We start from the raw sequence: 25,993 nt of genomic DNA, 5'->3' as shown, positions 1-25,993 counted from the left end.
AAATAAAAAGATTTTTCACCTGGTGCGGAAAATAAAATAAAGTCAGTGCCAGCTACTTTTGTGAAGCAAGTTCAACAAGCAGGTTGTTGGCAGAACTTAAAAGACCCAATCTCTGATCACAATCAGTTTGATTTCAGATGGTCCATTCATAGACCAGAGCCTCTAAGGCCTGTCTCAACAACTGGGCAGATTTATACAAAGGCAGGTGGTCCTTTAGGTTCCCTGATTTCAAACCACTTAAGGCCTTAGAGGTTAAATCAGCACTTTGAATTGTTATTTGAATCTGACTGGGAGCCAGAATTGGTGTAAAATGTTCCATATGAGCAGTCCTGGTTAACAATTACGTTGTATTTTACACTAACTGCAACTTCCAAATAGTCTTGAAGACTTGTGATAGTCTAAGCAAGTGCATTGCAATAGTCTAAACAAGAGGTTGCCACCAGCCTGTCTTTGTTTAGCAGGGGCTGTAGCTGGCGTATCAGCCTGTGCTGGTAAAAGGTACTTCAAGCTATAGAGGCAACTTGTGCCTCCAACAATAAGGCCAGATTTAATATCAGCCTTGGACTGTGAGCCTGCTCTTTCAGGGGGAGAGCAACCTCATCCAAAATTAGCTGAACACTACCTCCCAGTCCAGATGAAACATCCACCCATGGCACCCCCGTCTTATTAGGGTGAGGTGTTAGTTTCTTGGTTTCCATTACAGACAATGATTTAGCACTTCCACAGTTTCACCAGAATTTGATTTAAAGAGAGAGGAAGGAAGGAGGGAGGCCTGGGTGTCATCACCATTCTGATGTCATCATAGACATAATCTCTGGAGGACCTCATGTAGATGTTTAAAAAAATAAATATTTCATAGTATGCCCTCTGTGGCTTGAACTGTTGTGTAGAATTGTAATGAATAACGATGATTGCATTTATTTATTAACAATATTTCAACAACCACCTTTCCACAAAAAATCACACGACAGTTTATAAAATTAAAACCAGTTCAGGGTGCAATTCCATGCATGTTTAGACCGAAAAAAGTCCTACAATTACCAGCATGCCCCAGCAAGCGTGCTGGGAATTGTAGGACTTTTTTCTGTCTAAACATGCATGGGATTGCACCCTAAACATTCTTGAACACCCCAACATTAAATAAAACAATATCAGGAAAGCTCCCAGCCATAAAAATCTAATCTTCAAAAGTCTGGCAGAATAAACTTCCTTTGAACTGCTTCTTAAGAGAAGCTAAAGAAGAATACAGCTGAACCTTTCCAAGAATGTGCACCACTACAGAAAAGGCCCTGCGTCTGATGATAATTTCACCTTCTGAGGTTGCCGCCCTATAAATAAATCCACTTATCAGGAGTAAGTCCCATTGAAATTAATGGAACTTTTTAGTACACATGACATGTATAGGATTGCACTGTGATTGCTCATTGGTGGTTGTGAAGGTGGGGGGATTATAATCATGTAAGTAGTAGTGGTGAGTAATGATGATTACCGGACAGTAATGAGTTGTTCTGCATCTCACTCTTACTTAGGATTAAGACTCATTGAACTCAGTGGGGCTTTCTTCTCTCTCTGTGTTTGCAATGCGCTGTGACACCCCCCAAATCCCTTGTTATCCTTGCTCGTTTAGCCCCAGTGGCAGGATGGTTGCACCCTTCAGAACAGCCCAAATTAAAAGTTCCTTCTTACGTTTAAGGTGTGAAATTGTAGGCTTTCATTTTGTTTTAAAGAAAATGGCTTTAAAACAGCAACAACACAATGCGACGCACCCCTCCCTCCAAGACCTGGTCAAGACAGGAGAGGGCACGGCGGGTATGACTGCCGGGGAAGTGACGGGCGCGGGTGGCGGGGGGGCGCGGCGGGAGGGAGACCGCCTGAGCCGGAATGCGCCTCAGCCCCCGGATTGCTACATTGTTGCCATTCCCAGCCGGCTCCAGAATGTTGTGAATGAAGAATCGCGGCTCAGGCCACGCCCACGTAGAACCCCATCTGAAGGGCTTTGGCCTCCCGTCTTGCCTGATTGGCTGGGGGCCTCCCGACCTTTGATTGACATCTTTTTCCCAGACAGCCCTTACTCTTTTCTTTCCTCTTTTTTTTTAAACCCCACAACATGGGGGCGTGCATTGTTCCTTCTTGAGCGGCAGCCGAGCTCGCCCAATCCCCACGTCCCTCTCCCTCGCCGGCCATCCAATGGGAAGCGGGCGAGGCGAAAAGGGCGGGCCAGTGAACCAGCCGCCGTCGAGCTCATTGTTGTGGGAGCTCCTTAAAGGGGCCGTATCCGCCGCCGACGGAGAGAGGAGCGACCGACTGACCGGGCCGGGCCCGGGCCGCCGCTGGTGGGTTTCCGGGGAAGGCGCTCAGGAGAGGCTGGGGATCGGCCGGGCCTATGGAGCCCCCGCCCGCCAAGCGCAGGTGCGGCGCCTCCGGGGAGCAGCCCGAGCCGGGACCGGGACCAGGCGCCGCCGCCGCCATCTCGTCGTCCCCCCCTGCCGGCTCCATCTCCACCGCCGTCGAGACGCTTCTGGACCTGAGCGCCCGGCGGGTGGCCGAGACTTGGGCCTTCGAGCAGGTGAGAGGAAGGACGGGGCGCCGCTCGCCCCGGGGGGCAGCGCGTCGGCCTCTGCCCCTTCCTCCCCCCTCCCCGCCCCCGGCCGCCCTTGACGGGCTGTGGCTGAGATGCCGGCCGGTGCAGGGGACGGAGCGGCCGGCCCCGGAGCGCCCCTTCGACCCGCTTGCTCTCCCCGCACGCCTCCTCCCCTGCCGGCCTCTCCTTTCAGTGCGAGGTGACGGGAGCGCAACCCTGCCCGAAAGCCTTTCTTCTCCCTGGAGTCCGAGTGAGGAAGCCGCTCTGCACGTCCTCAGGAACGCTTTCACTTCCCGCACCGGGACTCCCTTGTTAAAATCTTCTCCTTCTTAACGGGCCTGGAGTGGAAAATCCGTTCCGGGGCCAGGGGTAGGAGTGCCTGCTTTTCAAACTGCCGCTGTAGCTGACCCTTTAACAATAGGTTGATGCGGAGAACACGGGCAGGTGATCATGTTGCCCGGTGCTGTGAGAACGCTTCGTCTGCTGACTTCTGCACGTCCCAAGTTGCTGTGGAAAACACGGGGGCAGGAAAGGCCAGTCTTTTTTCTGGTTAATTGGCAATCCTAGCTATTAGCCTGGCTGGAACAAAGCCTGTCCTAATCTGTCTGTTTCTCTCTCTCCCCCCTTCGCCCCCCTTCTTGCTTCCTCTCCCCCCTCTGTAGTTGTCTTCTGGAGCTGACTCCTTTCTTCCTGGGTTGTGGGGCCAGACTTCTTTTTCTTCTTCTCCCTCCTCTTACTGCCTAGCCAGCAGCTCGCTATTCACACTCCGTTTTGCATGCTCTGTAGTCTTGTAGCATCCTCTCCTTGGGGGGTCAAGTTCTGGCAAGTTCTGGTTGACTGAGATTATTTACCTCTTTATTAAGGGGTGGTCTCTAAATAACGTTTGCACTGGGAGAAAGTGGCTTTTCCCGCGGGGGGGGGGGGATGGGGTTGGGGATGATCGGCCAAATGTGGTGGTATATGTAACTTGAGATTTACTGGACTTCTCCAGTTTTCCCTAGCCTGACTGCTAGCTCCTTTCTGGGTGCCCCTTTTGAGTCCATGAGCCCTGCTTAATGGATTGCCTGCTATCTGATGAGTGGAGGGACAGCTCCTATTCTCCAATATTTTCTAGTCTCGTCCCTTCTGGATTTGCTGCTGTGCTTCCAAGGTCCATTGAGGGATTTGAAGTGTGTGTGTGTGTGTGTGGGAGCATAAGGATTATGTGACTCCTGGTTTTCTCTTGCCTAGCTCTTACACTCAGTTATGCATTCCATTCCACTTTATTTGTGGTTCTCTTCTCTCCACCCCCTCTTAGCCTTTCCTTCCTGTACTAGGCTCTCCCTTTCACAGGCTGATGTCTTTATGCTGCTTTGTCTGGAGGAAGTGGTTATGCTAGGGTAGCCTTCCCCAATTTGGTGACCTCCAGATGTTTGGGACTTCCCATCAGTCTGAGCCAGCTAGCATGGCCAATGGTCAGGAATCCTGGGAGTTGTAGTCCAAAACATCTGAAGGACATCAGGTTGGGGAAGGCTGCTCTAGGGTGTCCTTCCTAGGCTTTCTCTGGATGTAAAGAACGAGAAGTAGGTGGAGTGGGGGCTAGTTGAAACTAGGTAGACTTAAAGTAGCAGAGACAGCTAGGGCTAGTCTGGGCAAAGCCCGGGAGAAGGCAAGATTGTGATACTCTCCTCCAGAGGGAGGGAGAGGTTAGTCTTGCTACACATGTTCTTCTCTTCTCCCCCCACCCCTTTTTCTGAGATTTGTTGGAGCCTTGCTCACCATGATTTGTGGAGATCAGAGCTCAGCTACTACTTCCTTCCCTCAAACTGAGAATTCCTTGTAAGTAGCTGCGATTCCATGCAGGGAGACAACAGAGCCTAATTTCAATGTCGGCCTGGGAAACTAGTCAAACAAGTCACTTGTCACTGACCTCAGTGAGTAAAACTTCCAAGTCAAGGACCTGTACACCTGAAATGGGAGAGAATGAAGGGGATCTCTGGGCTTGAAAAGCACATTTCCCTCTTTTTCTCTTCTCATCATTTTAGATTTAGAAGGCTGGGAAGGTTTCCTTCATGAGATATTTTCCTGTTGGTGGTGAAGGCTGCTCTGCTTTTAAAGAGCCCTTTAACAGTCCTGAATTTTCCTCATCTGACGGTCCAAGTCAGATGGAGGCTCTCAAGCTGTCTGGCATAACCTCTTGTCATGCCTGTGCTTAGTGAGTGTAGCCAGCCTTTCCCAACATGCTACCCTCCACATGTTTTGAACTTTGACTCCCATCAGCCCCAACCAGCATGGTCATTGGTCAAGAATGCTGGGAGATGTAGCATAAAACATCTGGAGGGCACCAGGTGGGCAAGGCTGGTATAAATACTCTATATGCAGCCATTCTCTTCCTCCCCCTATTTACGATTGCCCTTGCTGCTGAGGCATTAAAGCTTTTTGGCACTTAATAAATTGAGCTGAGGAGGAGTGAGAGGTAGGAAGGGGACAAGAACAGGGCTGTTTCCGTAACTTCTCATTGTGTGGAATCGTAGCTCTCATCTTGCAATAGAGAGGGTTTGTACTGAGTAGCTATTGTAGGGGTAACCTTCCAAAAAAGTTGCATTGTAACTGGATGCCTCATCTTCCTAAGTTGGCTAAAGGAACTGGCACTGGCAACACAATACCTTTGACTTGAAACTGGCAGGGTTGTAGCCTTGGGCTATTAATGTGCTTTTGTCTTTACCATCTCACTAAGGTGGCAAGCCGGTGTCTGGCCTGCTCTTCTTCAGACTGCAGTCCGGTAGTTTGCAAGACTGAATGCTCCTCTATACAAAACAATTGCTTTCACAAAGAAGACCTGCATATCAGGGAGAAGGGGTTGAGAGCAGCTTTCTTCCTGACATGTTCAGGGAAACGTCTGTATGAAGGGGTATTTTGTCTTTTGAGCCCCCCACCCTCACCTCCCACTGGATTCTAAGTGAAGCAGGCAGCGCATGGGTCTTCCCACCTTGGGAAGAACTAAACCTTGGTGCTCTCTTACTCTTTCCCACTTTAGCTATGTGAGACTATTGTCTGGTGAACAGTTAGGCTCCCATTGGGGATATAAGTAGTGTGTGTTCAGGACTGTAGCCCAATTTATGTATCTGTAGCACACTGAGAGCCATTGTGGTGTAGTGGTCAGAGCAGGGGTGAGCAACCTGGTCTCCTTCAGATATTTTGGATTACCACTCCCATTAGCCCCAGCCAGCATAGCAATTGTCAGGGATTGTGGGTGTGGTAGTCCAAAATACATAGTTACTTACCTAGTTGCTTACCCCTTCCCTAGGTTAGAGTGTTGACCTAAGACTGAGGAGACCCAGGTTCAAATCCCCCCCCGCCCCACTTTGAAACTCACCTTAAGCCTGTCATTGTCTCTTGGCCTAACCTACCTCACAGGCTTGTTGTGAGAATAACATGGAGGAGAGGAGAATCATTTGCTCCTTGGAAGAAAAGCAGGATATAAATGTAAAAATAAATTAGTAACATGCCAGGAACTGGAATGGAGTTATCTAAGCCTCTTCCTTTGTAGTATCTGTTTTCAGCGCTGTATGTTTAACTCCTCCTTCTCTGTCCCATCTCCCTCCTCACAATGTGTCCTGGATTGAGGGGCACTTCTGTTACAAAACACATTTCTCACCCAGGTTCCCATCTTGCCTGAGAGCAGCAAGATGTTTCTCTACATCAAGCTCCCCTCCTTAAATCTGTTCCTGTTGGGAGCCATGTTGACTGAAACACAAATGGGATTATGGAGGCACCCTTACTGTGAGATAAGATGATGCAATTTTGGTGCAATTTAAGGCAGGAAAGTGTGAGCTTGACAGAGAAAGATCCTTGAGTTGAAATCCACTGGGAAGTTCTTCTATCCAAACCCAATTGAAATGAATGGCAGCTGCTCGTATGCAGCTCCCATTAATTTCACTTGAAGTTTGTGCAGGAGATCTTCCAGTGGGCTGCACTTTGTGTTAGTTAGTGGGATATGATCCCACCTCCATTTGGATTTTTTTTTTTTAGCTGGGGCACTGAAATGGAATTGAAGGGTGTTGTATCCTCTTCCCCTCTTGCTATTACTGTTAAATACTTGGTGCCAACAATTTAGGTTGGCACTGCTAAATGCAGAGGCAATGTGTTACTTGTGCAGTAGGCATGGGATCTGAGCATCAAAAAATATCAAGAGGGAGATTAAATAATATCCAGAATAGGGGAAGGATCTGTCAAATTCCAGTTGGCACAGAACAGGCTGAAGTTCATGACCACTATAAGTCATAGGTCAGCCTTCCAGATGGGTTGGACTACAGCCCCCATCAGCCCCACCTGGTACACCCAATTGGCAGTACTGGCTGGGGATGATGGGGTTTATTGTCCAACACATCTGGAAGGTCACATGTTGGGAAAGGCTGTCATAGATGAATGTCTGTGGTTCTTATGGACACTATGCAAAATATTGGTTTTACAGGGTAATTTGAGGAAAGCGGATTGGCTTGGTAGAAGCAGGGAGGTTGTTTGCTTCCTGAGTCAAGAGCAGTGTAAAATAGGATGGTGGGTGGGGTGGGGACTGAGAAAATGGGGTGTTAGCAAGGGACTTGCATGTGGAGGAGGAATGAAAGGAAACTGCTGGTAAAGAGCTTTAAATGGGGAGCCTGGTGTGAAAAAAAAAAAAAAAAGTCATAGCAGAATGGTGGTGTGAGCATTGCAATAAGGTGTGAGGGAGCTGCATTTAGTGAAGGTATCTGAGCTGACTGAAGAGGGAGAAGCTCCAATAGTTGAAGTGACTGTATGGAGGAGATTGCTGAAAGGCAATGACTTCTTGAAGACTAGATGTGTCTTGTAAGTATTGTGTGAATCCAGGGAATCCAGTTCTGCACAGGGTGATTACATCACCCATGAGTTCTTTATGAATCTGGCATAAGGAGAGGAGGGCTTGGCAAAGTTTGAGAGTCTTGTCCATTTGAGTCAGCCAAAGATTCACCTGACTGTGGTGGGGCAAGAGTAACTGATGACACCAGATTGCCTTTATGAGGGACAGGAGGAAACTGTTGGATAGAACTTTGTTCCCTTCATCTTCAGTTTGAGAAGAGTGGGTGGGGGGCAGTGGGCAAGGGGAGGGTGGAGGAGATCTCAGCAGATTTGTAAGCAAACCGTCGCTTGATGTGGAAGCAACTCATTCAGGAAGCTGCTTATATGGACATCAATTTGCAGGAAGGGAGATAAATTAACTAGCTAAGTGGCAAACTGATTCTGTTTTCTAGTTAGAGTTGGAATTTGTATCCGAGAAGCCATATTGCCTGTCCTTGACTGGGAGGAAATCTCTGCAGTACGAACTTTAGGAGCCTGCTTGATCCTCACTGACCATTCTCTAAATGCCAAGACTTTGTGTGGCCACCATTTAGGCTGAAGTGGAGAAAAGCTTCAATCAGCCCTTTCTAGTGGCAACTGTGTGGAAGTCTGGCATCAAAAATAGCAGAGGAGGCCAATTTTGAGTGTCCTTTGTATGGAAAGTGGTGTATAGATTTAGAAGTTAAATGTGTTCATTGCGAGGCCTTTGAGATCTGGTTGTAGCAGTGATAAAACCTCTGGCACCTGTTGGTTAAGTTGATCATAATCTCTTGGACAGTTCTCGAACAGCATGCCCGATCTCATCTGATCTTGGAAGCTAAGCAAGGTCAGCCCTGGTTAGTTCTTGGATGGGAGACAGCCTGGGAGTCAGGCTTCCTGCACTGAGCAGGGGATTGGACTTGATGGTCTTGTAGGCCCCTTCCAACCCTATGATTCTATTCTACGATTCTAAGTGGGTGAGTGAAAAGGGCCACACAGAATGTTTGGACACAATCTGTGAGGCTGAAGAAAGTGAGAGGTCAGTTTGGCTGGGGCTGAAGTATCCTGCTAGGGCTGAAGTGTCTGCTGGTTTTAGGACAGGAGGTGTTGTGTGGATTAAACAGGCAAGCTGAGTGAGAACAGTCCAGGAGATAGAGTAGGGGTGCAGAGCCTCAGGCCTAGGGGCAAAATCCAGCTCTCCTGGGGTCCCAGTCTGGTCCTCCGGGGTTCCCCAGAAGGCCACATCCCCTTCCCCTTTCCCTTTCCCCAGCCACCAAGTCTTTAGTGTTTTCCTGGCCTTTGTGCAGTTTTCCCCCCATTCTGAAGGGTTGAACTGCCTCTCCTCAGGCTGTTACTGGCAGTAAGAACCTACAATATGCTGGTATTATTGGCCCAGCTTCATTTGCCTTTGGCTCCACCCAGCACTGGAATGGAGCCCCAAGAAATGTCTCCCAAATGGAATTCAACGTTCGGGCTGAAAGCGGTTGTGCGCCCCTGAGAAAGAGGCTAAAGGGCACAGCGGCAGAGTACCCAGAAGGAGAGAGCAGATTCAGCAGTGAGAGGAGTCAGTAATGGCTCTGGGGGGGGCGGGGGGCTTGGGCAAGATTCTCTCAGTGCTCCCCCTCTCCGAGTGGGCCTACCTTCTCCTTGCTGCTGTTACCACTGCCCATTCACGTGACCTCTCCCTTTGAGTCCAGTCTGCACAGCGGTTCAGAGAGAGGGAGAACAAGGGGAGCAGAGGCTGCTGCTCCTTCACCTGCCTTCTCCAAGCGCGTGAGCAGTGACAGGAACAAGCTGAACAGGAAACAACAGCAAGAAGGAGGAGCAGGGCCAGAGGGCTCCTTGGGTTGGCAGAGGGACCCCTGTTGGGGTGTGGGCCTCGGCAGGTGCCCAGTAATGCCAACCTGTGACGCTGGCCCGGGGGGAGGGAGAGGTCTGAGGAAAAGAGGCAGCAACTGAGGAAAGACGGTGCCAGTGGAAAGCAGTGGTGAGGGGTTCACTCGCCTAAGGAGCAGCAGTTGTATATTAGGACTGGGAAGAAATGAGTGCTGGACTGGTAGCTGGTATCCAAGGTGGCTGAATGAAGTGGTACTGCCTAGGTGAGAGGCAAATTGAGGAATGCAGGGAACAACGGGAGGCAGAGACATAGAGTGGAAGGAAGGAAGGGTTAAGGAAAATGTGGGTGGGGTAGACGTTTAGACAGAGCTGAAGAATGGGAAGCCACTGCCAGGCCAGAGTCAAAGGGGCATAGAATTTCCTGGTCTGTTTTCTAAATGCCTCCTGAACTTTTAATGGATGCACAGAAGTAAAGGAAAAATTCACTTGGTGTATATTTTCCTGTTGTAGCAGCACTGAGAAGAGAAGCCACACCTGACAAAAATTCTCCCTTCTGGATGTATATGGGGTTTCCCTGGAAACCCAAAGGCAGGAGCACAACTCAGATCATGGAGGGTCACTTATATAACTTGAGGCCAATTGAATTATATTAACTCCTCCATTTTTTTTTTTTTTACACCTTGATGCTTTTAACCCTCTATCCTTTTTTCAGTGCATGCATTCCCCTCTCTGCACCCCATCTGTTTCCCTACTTGCTGGTCTCTCTGCAGCTCCAGTCCTCGGTTACTGCCTCTTTAGTATACAAGGCTTTTACTCTTCCAGCAATGCACATACCGGATAGGTTGTGCAGCATGGCTGGCTTGGTGGAAAAATGGGTATTGTCTCTACCACCACATGCTTCTGCATTGCTCCTCCATTGCTTGAAATCAGAAGTAGTGATACAGACATTCCTCCAACCTTACTCCACTTTTGATGGGCTTGGGTGGGCCTAGATGTTTCCATGAAATGTGCCACCCCACCCGCTCCTGGGAGGGTTGTAATCCATTTGCGTGTTGTGCAGACCTGGAGAAGAGGTTCTAATTTCAAACTGCTTGAACTAACCACCCAAATCCACCATGCCAGGAGGAAGCTGAGATGAACACGGGCCTCGCATGGTGGGTGGTAGCACTTGGCTTCACGTCTCTCTCCTTCTGCAAATCTGTTCTCTGAGAGGCATGGGCGTTACTGCCACTGAGGAGGCTGGCAAGACAGTGAGGAACCTTGGTGCAGAACAGGCCTTGCCACAACTCCTTTCTCCTTTCTAAGCTGCAGGCTACTAACTAGCCATGATGTGTTGGCTTTATGCCTCTAGTTTACAGTAGATGATGCTTGGAGGCCGCATCTTTGGATAGCGATTTGCATTCCTTTCCCAGCCCTGCCACAATGCTGTGGCTTCCAGTATCCCTTTTCCCACATCATGTTTTCTCCCCCTCCTCCCAAACCTGGAGGTAAAGCTCAGGAAGTCTAGTTTATTACTCAGCCCCTTCATGCAATACAGAGAGCTGTGGGGAGGGTAGAATCCCAAGCACGTGGCCATCCACATGCTTGACATCTAGGGCTTTGAAATGTGTGTGGGTTGGTGTTTTTTTTTTTAACAGTTATACACTGGTGTGTGAAAATGTGACAATGTGTAGGAAGTATTTTTCTGGCCTTGCTACGGGGTTCCGCATGGTTACTATGGACTTGCAAAGAGTTGGGGGTGCGGGGGTGTTGTTTACCTTAGGGTTGAAGTGGATGTCTGTTTACTGTATCCCTGTCCCTGGATAGGTTGGAGGGGCACTAACTCACCTGTCCAGAGAGAGCCAGGGCCTGGAGGATGCATCTATTTGTTTATATCCCACGTTGCTGCTTCCCCTCGCCAAAGCATTCAAGGTGGCTTTGGCTGTCATATCAGTAACAATAAAAAGTAATGCTCAAAGTATAAAACTTAAAATAACAGCGAGAAGAACCAGGCCAATCCTTAAAAGCCCAAGAAAACTAAAAGCCCACACACTCTGGTACCTGAAAGCTAAGAGTTGACGCACATCAGATATCTTGAGGAAGGGAATTCCATAATTCAAGACCCGCCACAGAAGAGGCCTGATCCTAGCTGATGGTTCAGAAGGCGGCAGCACCTACAGTGTGGCCTTGGAAAGTGATCTTAAGAAATGGGAAGGTACCTATTTTATTGACACCATTTTTTATCCTGCTCTTCAGCCAACAAAAGGCTCACAGAGGGGCTTACAAAGATTAATAATGCCCTCAGGCGTACAGTCTAAAAGACATGACACAAAAGGAAAAGGGATTGGGAGGGAGGAGGAAAAAGCAAAACTCAAGCACCAGTTCTTAGTTTCAAAGTAATTACAGTTTTTTTCTGGCAGGGAAAGGCGAAACAAGCTCCCTGAAGCTGTTCCTTCTCTGGCTGATGTATGGGGCTGGGATGGTCTCCCCCTTGCTGTGATGTTCTTCCTGGGAGGCAAGGGGTGCAGCCTCCCAGTGGCCCCTTGGTTCTCTGATTGATGGATGAGGCCAGAGTCTGCATCCCAGGGAACTCAGTTGGAGCTGTGTGTGCTTTCTGGGAAAAAGTCCTTCAGGTCCCTGATTCCAAGCTTTTTAGAGCTTTATAGTTCTAACAGTGTCTTGTCTTTCTTCCCCACCCTTGTCCAGGTGGAGGAGCGTTTCTCCCGTGTCCCGGAACCTGTGCAGAAGCGCATCGTGTTCTGGTCCTTCCCACGGAGTGAGCGGGAGATATGCATGTATTCATCCCTTGGCTACCACCCCCCAGAGGGTGAGCGAGATTCGCGTGTGCCCTTTAACCGAGGCCTGAATTTGCTGCAGTCAGGTGCTGTTGACCGTGTCCTGCAAGTAGGTAAGTGACTTAATTGGTTCAGAGGCTTTTGTTTGGTATGGATTCGGCACACTGGATTATGGGTAACAGCATTAAGCATTATCTTGGCCTACAAAAGTCCCTACGTACTGGGAGTTGAGGGACTGTCTTTCTGTCTAAACATGCATAGGATTGTGCCTTTGGATTTGGGGAGGGATGGGTTGGATGATACAGAGGGATGGGGCATGTGTGGGAGGGACATGACTGTTGGTTAGATGGTGAATAGGGGAAGGGGATGTCTTCACTGTGGACTTCCAGTGTTCTTTATCCCAAAGCCTAGGTGGTAGAGATAACAATTGTCAACCCCCCGCCAAATGTAAATTGTTCTATATTCTAGCCACCCAGACAATCTGTCCAAACAGTCTGTTGGAGCTTTCTGAAAACGCTCATATCCAGAAATGAGATGCACCAGCATTGCAAGGCTGCTCTAGAAAGCCTCTCTGTGTGCTTTCCTTGTATGGGCTCTGCAGCCATGTACATGGCATAATGGAGAAGATGTTTTAGGAGATCGTGATGGGGAGCATTGAGCAGGAGTTAATTCCACCTTGGGCCCCAGGTGGCCTGAGTAGTACTTCATGGGAAGAAGAAAGAGACTCTGAGGTTCAGCAAAGCTCTTGTCCTTGTTTGCTGGACGCTCTGCCCCCCCCCCCCGTCCCCATTTGTTGCCAAGCATTTCTGTACAATCATAGACTTCTTGAATAAGAGCAGAGCTTTTCATGATGCCAAATTCTACCCCAGATTCTGTTGTTGTGCAGTGAACATGCAGAACTGCACACAGCCCTGATCAGGCAAGACACTCATTCTTCTTGATCAACTTTGGCGGATAAACTTTTCTCTAATTTCATGATTGCCTGCGGATCCTTGATCATTGTTGCTGTAGTTTTAATGGACTATCGGTGTACTGGGTTAGGAGGGGCCAGGGATTATTTGCCTCAGCTGACAAATAGACTTTCTTTTGGATTATGACAAAAGTTCTCTGGCCACCGAGAAAGTATTTTCACTTTCTCATTTTACAATGTTGACAGTTTTAACCATTTATTTCTGGTGCTCTACCAGCATGAGACTGTTTATCTCAGCAGCTGGCTTGTACGTACCCCTCAGCCATCCTCCTGATACTCAAAGACTTCCATAAGCAAACTGTGTGGGTTGGACCCATATAAATGGCCAAGATGCAACCCTCCTACACTGAGGAACAAGGACTTCTTGCTCTGCTTCTGTTTCCTGAGACTTGGCTGGTTCCTGTCTCTCTTCCCTGCGTCAGGCCATGTTGGAGCACGAGAGCCGCTGAGCCTGCCTGCTGCCATATTGACAGAAATGCATTTGGCAGTTTCTTAACAGCTCCGTCAGCTGAGCTCTGCTTTTGTATCCAGGCACTCTAAAGTAAATGCTCCTGTCTTACACAACAACAACAACAACAACAACTTGCTGCACACTAATTCTTTATCTTCTCAAATGTCACAGTTGAATTTTAAATGGCTCCCAGTCCAATCATATATGTGTCTACTCAGGAGTAAGTCTCATTGAGTTCAGTGGGGTTGGTTCCCAGGTAAGTGGGTATAGGATTGCAGCCTGAGGACCATTTGTGTAAACATGTGTTTGGAAAGCATACTGTGAATATACACAGCTTTGAGCAGGTCATCATGCATTTTGATAACTGGTGCCTGCCTCCTAGAGCATGGTGGAGACTGTGCCATGTGCTCAGTGAGCTGGATTCAGATTTAGGCACATGCAGCAGGGCTGGCAGAAGCAGACTTCCCCACCTCCTCCTCCCCATGGGAGCCCCTTAGCCCCTCCCCCCAGGTTTGGGGGACCCTGCTGAATAGGGAGTAGGCTGTGGTGTGGGAAGAGGGGGATCCCCCAAAATTGGGTGGCAGCACCTTCTGTGAGTGTGGGGAGAGGGGCGGGGAAGTCTGCTTTCACCAGCCCAGTTGCACTCACCTAAGTTTGGATCCAACCCATTGCTGAATACCCTCCAGCCATGTACCGTTCTTGGCAACCTGTTGCTCCAGCAGGTTTTCCTGTAGCCCTTCTAGACAGTTAGTGAGTCAGAATTTGCCAGTCATGAGGCTATGTGGCCTCTTCCAATGAGACCTCTTATTGTGAGAACAGCTATCTATCTTTGGCCAAAAACAAGTAGCATGATGGCAGCGGAGAATGTGGAAGTGGCCCTTCCTGGTGGGTAACCCTGATGGACTGGCTGCTCTAGGCCAGAAGGATGTTGGCTGGGATGCAGTCCTTGTCCATTGTCTATGCTGATTTCTGGCTCCTATGTCGGCTCCACCATTTCTTGCTTTAAGAGTGTCTGAATTCCCCAGTGTGTGTCTGAACTAGTCCCTGGAATTCTCCTTTGCAGACCAGACCTGTCCTACATGTTTTGCTCTGTACATGTTAGACCTTGGGCATTCTCAGCTTAGTTATGTTTTCTGAAGTGTTTCCAGGTGGCATTGCAGGTGTTGGCTGGGAGACCCTTTGAGCAAAGTGATGGAGGCACGATTGCAAGCGTGATGCCAAACTGTTTTGCTAGAAGGGTATTTAGAGGACAATGACACACTACTGTGTGTTTGACTTTGATGTCCCAATCTTACGATCATATCTAATTGTGGGTGGCATGCTGACAAAGTCTTCCTCTGGTAGTAAATTGGTCAGCGTCATATTGGGTTTCTTGCCTGCAACTTCCCATAAACTTTTCAAGGGATATTGGAACCTTTGGAGCTCAGCAGACTGCCATGTGTTGTCAAGTCCCCAGAGCTGTCCATGGCCGTCTTTTAGGACTTTTGCTAATGTTACGGCTTGTTAAACAAAGAGCACTTCTGGTTTAGAAGAAATGACTAATGGGAGACTTAACAACAACAACCCTGCACAATGTAGCATAAAATCTGTGCTTCTTCAGTGAAATTGGCTGATAGTTCCTTTTGTTTGCCTTGCCTTTACTATTTCTTTACATAGCAAAGTTCAGAAATTAGCTTATGGGATTTGCCTGTGATAACTTTTTTTTAAAAAAAGGTAACTTAAAGCCATTGACAGAACTGTCCATTAGCCAAGATGGCTAAACGAAATCTTCGTGCCCAAAAGCAGGATACATCTGAGCACCAGATGCTGGTGTCTGCCTGTGACTGAGCCTGACCCCTTGTTACCATCTTTTAGCTCAGCCTTCCTCAACCTGGCTGGGAATGATGGGAGTTGTAGTCCAACACATCCTTGAAGGCTTCAGGTTGGGGAAGGCTGAGCTAGCTGCCTGACTGTCCCTCTTATAAAATGTGGAGAGAGGGACTTGAAGCCGGCACCCCTGGTTCTAAGGGCAGCTATGGATCTGCTCATTCAATTGCCAGTCATCACACATGCTTGCTTCATTTGCTAGTGCAAGCAGTTATCTTTGCACAAACGCTGCAGAGCTGTTGTCTTGTCTCAAAGCACCACACTTTTAAATGGAGGCAGTTTGCACATTCATCTGAGAGTCGCTGAGCCGTGTACATGCATGTGTGAATAATTCCTAACACTGGCCCAAACGTGAGCTTGCATCTTGAGTAGTTCTAGCAGAATGAGGAACAAAGTACAAAGGAAGGATAGCATTAGAATTCAGTGCAATAACTTCCCTGAGAGAGGACTCCAGAGGCTTTGCAACCTCTGTGCCGGCCCGAAGTCTTGCAAAGCTGCAATTTAAAAAAAAACATGCAGCCAAACAGCATTGCAGTGCAATGAGACAGAACTGTTATGAGTCCCCTTGGGATCACCCTGTACAGTCTGAAAGAGTGAGTCAGCATTTTTAGAGATGACTAGCAGGGCCCTGGCATGTGGCTCTTTCTCCCCTGCCTTGCCCACAGTTGGCTAAGTCAAGCCTTGGTGCATCAGACCAGTGGTGTGTTGAACTCAGCATTCTGTCTTTGGAGTTTGACATGTGGCCCCTTCAGTTTGGTCCCACCCTATGTTCCAAGGCAGGACCATCCATTCACTGATCTCCAGGGGGGTAGGGGGCAGACCACAATACATAACATCTGCTGAGAGAGGGTTCATTACACAATGTCCTTCTATGGAAGGAATTCCAGATCATTCAAGCCATGGAACCAAACTGTGCACTGCAGAAATTCTAAAAGTCTGTATCGGATTAGCAGAAATTATGTCTCCATCCCAAATATGGTGGCCAAGCAGTTGTCTTGTAGAAGTTCCTCCTGCATTAATCCCCAGTATCGGGGGGGGGGGGCGCTGCACTTTGGCTTCCAGGGCTCTGAGCCATCGCTGTTGGCCATGAGGTAAACTGGAAAGAAGTACTCAGAAAATGAATCTCATGGCAACCTCCCAGGGACTACGTACTCTCTGCGTTTATTTTTTTTAGTACACAGTAACTCTCCAAACCTTGGGTTAAATGTCATCTGGAATGCTTCCTGCAGTTGTTTGGTAGGACACATTTAAAGGAATGGGCCTAAAATCAGATTTTGTAGTGGGTCAATGTAAGAATTTGTGGCTATAGCTTTTCCCAATTTTTGCCCAGTTTGGGCCCCAGAGGGTTCAAAATACATGGAATAGATCTGCAATATATTGAAATATTTTGTGGGAGCATCATGGAAAAGGTGCAAAACAAGCAGTGCAAACTGTACAATGTGGAATACATTTTATTTTTCAGATTTCATGTAAGGGGAAAAAATACCTCCTACAGTCGTCCCAAGGTCTTGCCTTTCACCTCTGTATTGTACACTGACATTTTCTCCATTTAGTCTGCTATCAGAAACTATGCAAGAAACAGACAATGTGCTACTGAGGTATGATTGCTAGGGCAAAACATCACCTGATCCTCCACCTTTTCTACCAGCCACAGCATTCACGATATCTTACTGCTCTATTTTCATTCCATGTTAAGTAGTAGGAGAGTTGATGCATGAACAATTCAGAATGTTTTTAAAAATGACAACTCCATGATGGGGAAGATCATCTTCTTGGCATATTGAAGAAAATGTGTAGGCATAAAGCTAATGAAAAAATTAACATATCTAACTGTCTAACAGGGAGGGTAACAATTTTTTTCAGTGAGGATACATTATCTGAGGAAATATTATGTTTGCAGTGTAAACAACTGTTCACATTTTAAACATTTTGAGTAGGATGTTGTGATGTTGAAACACAGATTAAAATATTTTTTCCTGTAGAAATAAAAATATAAATATTTCTTAAAGAAATTCAGCAATCAGTACCTCAGTAGTGCATTGTCTTCCTTTGCATAGCTTCTAATAGCAGGCTGAATGGAGAAAATTTAAAGGAGATGACCAACATTTACACCATTTACATATATACTAACATTTTTTCCATTCAGTTTTACTGGAACTTGGGTTAAACATCCTCCCACCAATCAAGTGCAGGAAATTTTGAGGAGGATGTTTAACCCAAGTTTGAGAAAAAGTACAGAAAGTAAATCTCACCTTACAGCCTACTGGACTTGTCTTTTGAGCTTAGAGCTTTAAAAATCACTGATGCTAAAGTGTTGCCCTCTATGGGTGGACTCTGCCCTTTTGTCTTAAAACAATTGCTTTCCTTGCTCTTGGAAATAAAAGGATGCCACTTTATTTAAAATTAGGAGAGAAGCTACTCCCAGGTGGCTGGGAAAACTTCTTATTGGACCCATCATGTTTCGGAAAGAAATTACCTTCTTCAAGGGCCATTTATCTTTCTCCAGCTGTGCTTCCTCTGTTTCAAAATGCTTAATGTAAAAATAATTCAGACTTGCATATTTAAATCTATTATAATTGTTCTCAGTGACTAACAGTATCATGATAGAGTAACTTCTGTTAACCTCCAAAACTTTCTGTAACACTTTTCTCTTTAAACTGTGGGCTGCTTGTGCCATATGATAAAAAAAACACCACCCTCTTGATTAGTGTGCCTCCTACAACTTTCAGTTTCTGATGGTTTTTTTTAGGCTCTAGAGCGAGATTCTAATGCTACAAGCTTATAATTTTACCTTGCTATTGTAATATCCAGTGAACAAGATAATAAAAGGATACAGCAAGGCTTGAGAACAAATGTTTCAGTAATTCATTTTCAATTGTACAGTGTTTATCTCCCCTCCCCCCTCCCATTGACTTTGAAATCTGTTTCCTTTAGTTCTGTGCCCTAAGGCAACTGAAATAGCTTGGGACAATGGATCTTTAAGGCTTGTAATTATTTGTCATTCATTTCTCAGCTAACAATAATCCAAAATTCTCTTGTTGTGGCTACCTTTTAAGCAGCTCCTCTAGCCTTAAAGACCAACCAAGGAGACAGGTCCTTAATCTCGGGCCTCCTCACATAGGGAGCTCGATCCAGCCCAAGTTGAGCACTTCTAAATTGCACTGAATGCAGTGGGAGAATTTTAAGCACATTTTGAGCTCTGATTTCAATGGAAGAATTATGCGTGTGCTTTAAAACTCTCCGGTGGAATTCAGTAGGGCTTAAAAAGTGCTTAGCATTGGCTGGGTCATGCCCATGATGTTGTCTTTTACACGCAAACAGTCCTGGCAATCTTTGGCTGTGGGCTCATGTGGGCAAATGCAACACATGAACCTGGCAACAATGAATACAGCCACTAACAGTACTCATGAACACATTTTCCCCAGTTGCTGCAGTGTTGGCCAGGGTTGGTTGGCACAGTGTATACACATGCAGATCATGGGAGTTGAAATCTTCCTCCCAGCCTCTGCAGTGTCAGGCTCCCTTCTCTCCAGCCCAGCTTCGATACTGCAAGTGAGCAAAAGTGCCTGGTATGACAAAGTGTAAGAGAAGAGAAGATTCAGCCCCCGCCATACATGTGGCTGTTCTGTCCCCGTTGTGTCTAGTTGGTTCTTAGCTTAGTGACAGTCTTCTGTGCGTCCTTCAGTCAAGTTCCCATTTCACTAGCTGTGGAAAGCATGGAGCTAAAACCCTGGGGAGTTGGCTGTGATTTGCTTTCTCCCTTATTTTTTATTATTTATATTAATGTTTTACTCTGTTTTTATTTGATTATAGTTTTGATTTTCTGAACCTTCTGTAAACTGCTTTGGTTAGTTTCAGTAAGGTGGTATAGAAATACAGCAAATAGATAAATACAACAATTCTGTCTTTCCTTCAAGGAGCTCAACATGGGTTTCTCCTCTTGTTTGTCCTCACAACAGCCCTTTGTGGTAGATTTGCCTGAGGGATAGTGACTGATCCAAGGTCGCCCAGTGCTCTTCGTGGCTGAGTGGGATTTGAATCTGGATCTCCCTCATCCTTGTCTGACCTTCTAGCCACTGCACCACAGTTTCTATTTCTCATCCTTCACAAACCTGAACATTAAAAACCCAGATGAAGTGAAGGTTATTGTCTCAGATGCGGGTACTAATCTAGGTGAGCCAGCAGGCTTCTCCCACTCAACCAAGCCCTGAGCTGACTGATTATGTATAAAGTAAAAGGGGTAGGTGGATAACTTCCCACACTGGTCTTTCAGTCAGGCTTGCTGCAGCTGTATTAGCATGTAGTTATCTTCATGTGGGGAAAGACCTAGCTGTCACTCAGGTGATAAACTTGTGTCTGGGCTATACCACATCAGAGTGCTGATGAGAGCTCACAAATAGGATATCCCTTCATACAATTTAAAAACAACAGCAGTCCCTTCTTATAGAAAACACACTAGTTGGAGGAAGTGAGGCTAGAAATCCTCCTAGGCCAGAGATGGGGGAAATGTGTCCCTCCAGATGTTTTGGACTACAACTCCCATTATTCCTCATCATTGGCTATGCTGGTTAGGTCTGATGGGAGTTGCAGTCTGGAGGCCACATGTTCCCCACCCCTGTCCTGGACAGCTGTCCATGCATGTTCTCACCAGCAGTCTGAAATGCTACAGCCTCATCAGAGTTGCATGATTTCCGCTGTCAGGAGAGCTAGACTGAAGGTGCATGGCCGGTAGGAACAGGACTTGAGCTGCAGGAGAGTCTGAGTCCACCTTTCTTATTTAAGTGGAAGTGTGGAGGGGGTCCTCTCCAGCCTGCTTGGATCCACCCAAGCATTTCTGAGCATCTTGTGCATGTAGGCCAGACCATCTGTTTAAGCCAGAGCAAAATGGGTTCTTATAAAGCAAATGATCTATGCAGGAGAAATAGAAGAACATATAAGCTTAGGATTGCACCCTTATTCTTTTTTTTTTTTAAATATACCTATGTGCATTACTTACCTGGGAGTAAATCCCATTGAACTCAGTGGGACTTACTTCTGAGTAGTTGTGTATAGGATTGAACTGTAAACCTGGGGGGAGCATTGAAGAGGATATCCCTACCTGTATCTGAAGTGGTAAAGTCTACTCTGTCACCTGTAGTGCTACACCTCAGCTGAAATTTGATTTGTGGCTACCATGATTTAAACCCTCCAATCAAAAAGTTATCGTTTCAGATTAGACAAAGGACATTAGAGATGAGCCATATATAGACAGAAAGGGTATCTCCCCTCCAAGGCTTGAGCTGTCACTAACTCAGAAATGTCTAGAGGTGCTCTCCGTCCTAACAGAGCAGATGTATCAGATGGGGAGTCTGTCTATACAAGCCAAAAGATAGCTGGGTCAGGCAGGCCAGAGTTGAATGTTTAGTTTTAGTAGCCCTGATAACGCAAAGAAGAACAAGAGAGGAAAGTCTATGTTTTAGTCAAGAAAAATCCTAATATTAATATATATGAATCACCCAGAGAGCTTTGGCTACGGGGTGCTATAGAACTATAATAAATGAATGAAATGAATATATGTAATGGGAATAAGCCCATTTTTACTAATCGCATCAAAATCTTGTTTTGTTCCTTATAATGTGGAAGAGTTTTCTATACTCCAAGTAGAGTCCATAGCAACTAACAAGAGAGGGAGAGTGAAGCAAGTGCACCATGGTGGGAGTCTCTCGTGGCAGGCTCCCTCAGCGGAACATGTGAAATTGAAACAGTGGGTACAGTTGTGGCAGAGGGCTCCCTTCCACCTCCTTCATGCCATGGAAGTAGTGGCTTTGCCTTTTGGACAGCTCAGCTATGGTGGGAGATGCTGATAGCAACTGAGGTCTTTTGGGGGCCTTGCTTCCTAGGGTGGCCAGGTCTCAGGGTTTGACCTGAAGTTGCAGAGTTTTAGTTTTCTCAGGGTATCCAGGGGAAAGAGCACATTTTCAGGGTAAGAGGGCATGCTATTTTTACTTGGTCTGAGAACTTTTGCTATTGGTTCCTATTCCCATGCCCATCAAGCTCCAACTTGGAGGCAATCTGGCATAGCCAGATGCTTCCCCGAATCCACCAGATGCCACCCTCTGCCTCCATTTAATGGCATTGAGCTTGGCCCTTACCCAACCAGGCTCCACCCAGGGCTGGATCAAAGCCATGATGGGCCTGGGGCTAATGGGCTGCAGTGGGCCCCCCTAATCCTCCCCCCAACTCTGATCTCATACATGTGCACAAACAGACTCAAAGAAAAATGCATCGCTAGGTATAATCTGATACCTGCAACACCTTGCCACTGACCAATTCATTCAAACTGCAATTGTCCATTTTGAGACTGGGTTCATCTAAATGGCAGCCCTCATGGCCACAACACCTGGCCAAACTTTGGGACTGTGCTATTTCTTCCCCTATCCCCTGCTTTTTGTACCACCTAGCCTGATTAAGAGTTCTGGAGAAAGCCTGCACATATTTGTGGAATTTCGTTAGTCCTAAAAAAGATATTGCTCAGTGGAAAGAAAACAATGTTAAGTACAACAACAGTGTGTGGAGGATGGGGGTTACTATATATCTTAATGGAACATCACCTTCCATGCTTCCCTGGAAGGAGAAGACTCTAAAGCCCCCTTCATGCAATAAATGCATGAAGGGGTATCCTCAAGTACAAGAGGCTGTGGGCCCATGCTGCTGGCCGCACTCTTGATGTCATATGGCTCCCTTGCTCCTGATGTCCACACCTTAAGACTGAATGCCCGCAAAAGGGAAGCCTATGTGTCTGCCTCTAAGTAGCTCAGCATCTTTTTATAAACCAACGACAAGAGTTTTTATTTAAAAGTGTTTGCCTATCTAAAACGGGTTGGAACTCCACCCAGCTCATCTCTGGGCAGTAGGCTCTGAGTAGAAAGTGTAGAGGCTGTCTCTCACACTTTTGTGCACATCATGTATGATTAGCGTTTATACGCCGCCTTATCTGCTAAAAAAACCATCGAGGCGGTGTACAACAATCTAAAACAATACAACCTTAAAACAATAAAACCAAAAGCATTAAAAGTGGTAAAAACATTAGAACTACACATTTTAAAGCACTAAATTGTAAAGATGCATCTTTACACGCTTTCTAAAGGCCAAGAGAGTGGGGGCTAATCATAGTTCTTGAGGGAGCGCATTTCACAGTTTGGGGCAACACAGGAGAGAGCTTCACACGTGCCCAACAAATTACCCTGTGAGTAAAGGCGCACTCAAAATGGCCTCTCCTGCAGATCTCAATATCCAGGCAGGTTCACAGTGGTCCCTTAGATAAGCAGTACATCTGGACAAGCGAGAAGACAAAATATCCACCCCCCCGGTATAAGAATTTCCAGAGGAGTACAGTTGGGGGATAACTCCAGCCTCGCAAGATGACGATCCAGTTCAGACAATCAAACAATCCATGGTTAACAAACAATGTGAGCATGCCCCTGCGAGCGAATGTATTGGTTCCTGCTCACTTCCACTTAACAACCCAGGAATGCCCTGTCATTGGGTTCTTTTGTGATGTCCAAACTGGGACTCTGGGACCTTAGGGGTCAAACATACCAGAGTTAACCCAACCATTGTGCATGATTTGTTGTTGGGTTTACTCTGGGTTGTAACCCATAAACAACCCAGCATTTCCGGGTTCAGATGTCATGAAACAACCCAGGAAGAGGGCATTCCTGGATTGTTAACTGAAAGCAGAAGTGGCGAGCAGGAGACAGCATGCTTACTCCTGCACATCCCCGCCAATTTCTGGATTAAACAATCCAGGAATTGGCCGTGACCTGCAAACTGGGTCACTCGGTCACTGACCTTAAGGTGAGCATTCTTGAAGAAAAGTACTTTAAAGACAGATTTACAATTCATCAAGAGGCTCATCTCTATCTCCAGTGGGTGAGTAGGGACAAAGGCTTCTTTTATTAACACTACATGTGTTAATACAAGGATATCAGTGTTATCACTCAACAACTTTTGTGAATGGCCACTGTAGATGGTAATTATCAGTGCCTATACTTTCTGAATTTCAGTTCCTCTGATCTTACTGTTTACAATCTCCCCCCACCCCTGTCGCCAATCCATGTGTGTGAGTATATGTACACTTGGAACTCCGGATAACACTTCATGCATCTGATGAAGTGGGCTGTAGTCCACAAAAGCTTCTGCCATAATAAATTTGTTAGTTTTGAAGGTGCCACAAGACGGTTTGTTTGTGCTGTAAAAATTGCTATATGGGTGATATTTTGGCGAAGGGGCTTGCGTAACTCAGTGAAGCCATAAGCTATGCCGTGCAGGGCCACCCAAGACGGACAGGTCATGGCAGAGAGTTCTGACAAAATGTGGTCCACTGGAGAAGGAAATGGCAACCCACTCCAGTATTCTTGCCAAGAAAACCCCATGGAACGTATCACAAGGCTAAAAGAGATGACGCCGGAAGATGAGCCCCTCAGGTCGGAAGGTGTCCAATAGAGAGCGCAGGACAGGAAGGCCTGGCGTGCTATGGTCCATGGGGTCACGAAGAGTCGGACACGACTGAACGACTGAACAACAACAACAACAACCAGAAGGTTGGTGGGCTACCGGAGATAGTGGGCCATGGGCTGTATCCCAGTTAGCCCATGCCTTAATCCAGCATTGGCGCCATTCCCTGATCTGCCAGGCACCACATTTTAGCTCCTGAGCAATGTCTCTTGAGTCTCCGGGGCTGAGCCTTGGGCGGCTTGGTAACTGTAGAACTATAGCCCAAACGTGGGCCACAAGTGGTGCCCTTGTATCTGTAGTTTATGTCCACCAGGTAAATCTAGCTAGGAATGGGATATTTTCATAGCGTCCTGGAGCTGGAAAGAAGCAGGGGGTGTTCACACTCACCCCCTATCCAGAAGCCAGGATCGTCTTTGAATTGGTCCATCACATTCCAAGCTACAGCAATACCCTGAGGAGCTTGTAGGGCAGATAGCTCCAAACGACTCGCACAAACAGAGCCAAACGCATGAGAAGGCTGCACCCCACCCTGCCCTTCAATACCATCTCCATGTTTCCAGTCTACATTTATTAATGGCAGTTTTAGCTAATTGTTTCTTTTTATAATCGTATCTTAACTTTCTTTTAATCGTTATCATTTGGCTTCGCCCGTTCTGTAAGCATGCTAGCTGGCTCCTCTTTACACTTGTTCCAGCTGGAATTCGTCCCCCTTGAAAATGACGAGGGGGCCCTGCCCGCGGCTTGTACAGATGCATTCATGCTTCCCTCTACCTACTGAAAGTGCCCCACCTAATACAGCCAAGGATTGCATTTGCCTGCTTTGCAACTACATCACATTGGTGGCTCCTAGTCATCTTGTGACTGAGCAAATTTTGCCCAGTTCTTTCTTCATTTGTTATTATCAGCTGATGAGTCCTTTCCTAATAATATAAAATGTTGTAGTTTCAGAGTATGACTTTAACTCTCTGAAATCACTGTAGGATTTAATTCCATTTCTGTTGCTCTGCTCAGTGAGATCATCCAGCTCACCTTCCTGCCTCTGTAGAAAGAATGGCATTTTACTTCCTGGTATCTATAGGTTTCATTAATGCACTCCTACTTAACACATATGTAGGTCCCAAGACTGATCTCTGACCTCGAGGAGCTTCATTAGTTATGCCTCTTCAGCCCAGAAGTTCCCATTTTAACACAATGTTTTACTGCTTTTAATTGAAGCTGTTCCTTATTCATTTTACTGTGGATGGCTGTATCTAAAGACAGTGGCAACACTCTGATGTGCAAAGAGGCAAAAGCGTTCAGTAAGTGTAAACGAGTTGATTCAATGCAAGTTTCTCAGGGCATATCAATCTTAAATACTTAATCTTCAGGAGTAAACAATAATTTTCAGCCCAACCCTGTGCAAGCTTGATCAGAAGTAAATTCCACTAAGTGTAATGGGACTTACTCCTCAGCAAGTATATTTAGGATTGCCATCTAGCCTTAGTAAGTGTATTTAGGACTGAAAACAAGAAATGTGTTTGAATGTGCTACTTCTTTTTAAAAAAAGGTTGGCTATCCTAACACTTTAAAGCCAAAGCAATAAGGTTCTAAAGTGAGCTTTCACCGAAGTTCTGCTTTTTTGAGGCTCATCTTGTCCAGTTGAAACAATCTTCGGTGTGGCCAGCTCTTAAAATGTTTTGCTAAAATCCAGGTGGACCAGGTATATTGTAATTCTCTGGTCTAGAAAACTAGTTCTCTGCTTGGGGGGGCGGAGGGGCGGGACTGTATCCATGCTGCCTTTCATTTCATTTGTAATTTTCTTCTCCACATTTTAATTATTCTTTCATTCTTTTATTTGCCCTGACTTCATCTGCCACTGACAAATAGCGCTGAAGTTACAGCAACACGTTTATTATGTTTCTTGAATCTAGTTACATTATTAACCCCCAGTCAGCCAGTGTTCCATTAAAGGTGGAACTTTAATCTACAATTTATGTCCTGTGTGAGACTGAGGCAATGTGGTTCATTCATGGATGGAATGCTGGGCTTCGGTGGGGAGACCCAGGGCAGTATCCAGTGGTATTTCTACACAGAGAAGACCCATTAAAGTGAATGGGCCTAGTCTGGGTAGGACAACCATTGGATACTGCCCCCAGATTCAGTTTCCCCACTCAGGCGCACAGCTCACTAGGTGATCTTGGGCAGCAAGTTTAATCTTCACAACAGGA

The 25,993-nt window shown here is 46.6% G+C and overlaps 1 protein-coding gene across 1 annotated transcript in view; it reads left to right on the top strand.

Moving 5' to 3' along the window:
* The first annotated feature begins 2,243 nt into the window (after positions 1-2,243).
* The window catches only part of ZSWIM4 (zinc finger SWIM-type containing 4), a 40,751-nt gene continuing 17,001 nt past the window's right edge, over positions 2,244-25,993 (top strand). Inside the window, exons 1-2 of the mRNA XM_084835822.1 lie at positions 2,244-2,566; positions 11,915-12,116. Coding sequence (XP_084691948.1) covers positions 2,384-2,566; positions 11,915-12,116 — 385 coding nt within the window. The 5' untranslated portion in view covers positions 2,244-2,383. The remainder of the gene's footprint in view (positions 2,567-11,914; positions 12,117-25,993) is intronic.

This window comes from Heloderma suspectum, chromosome 2, assembly GCF_057233095.1.
Source record: "Heloderma suspectum isolate Gila_16-S chromosome 2, 16-S_ref, whole genome shotgun sequence".
NCBI lineage: Eukaryota > Metazoa > Chordata > Lepidosauria > Squamata > Helodermatidae > Heloderma > Heloderma suspectum.
Note: the sequence above shows the minus strand (reverse complement) of the source record. Positions and strands in the feature narration are given on the sequence as shown.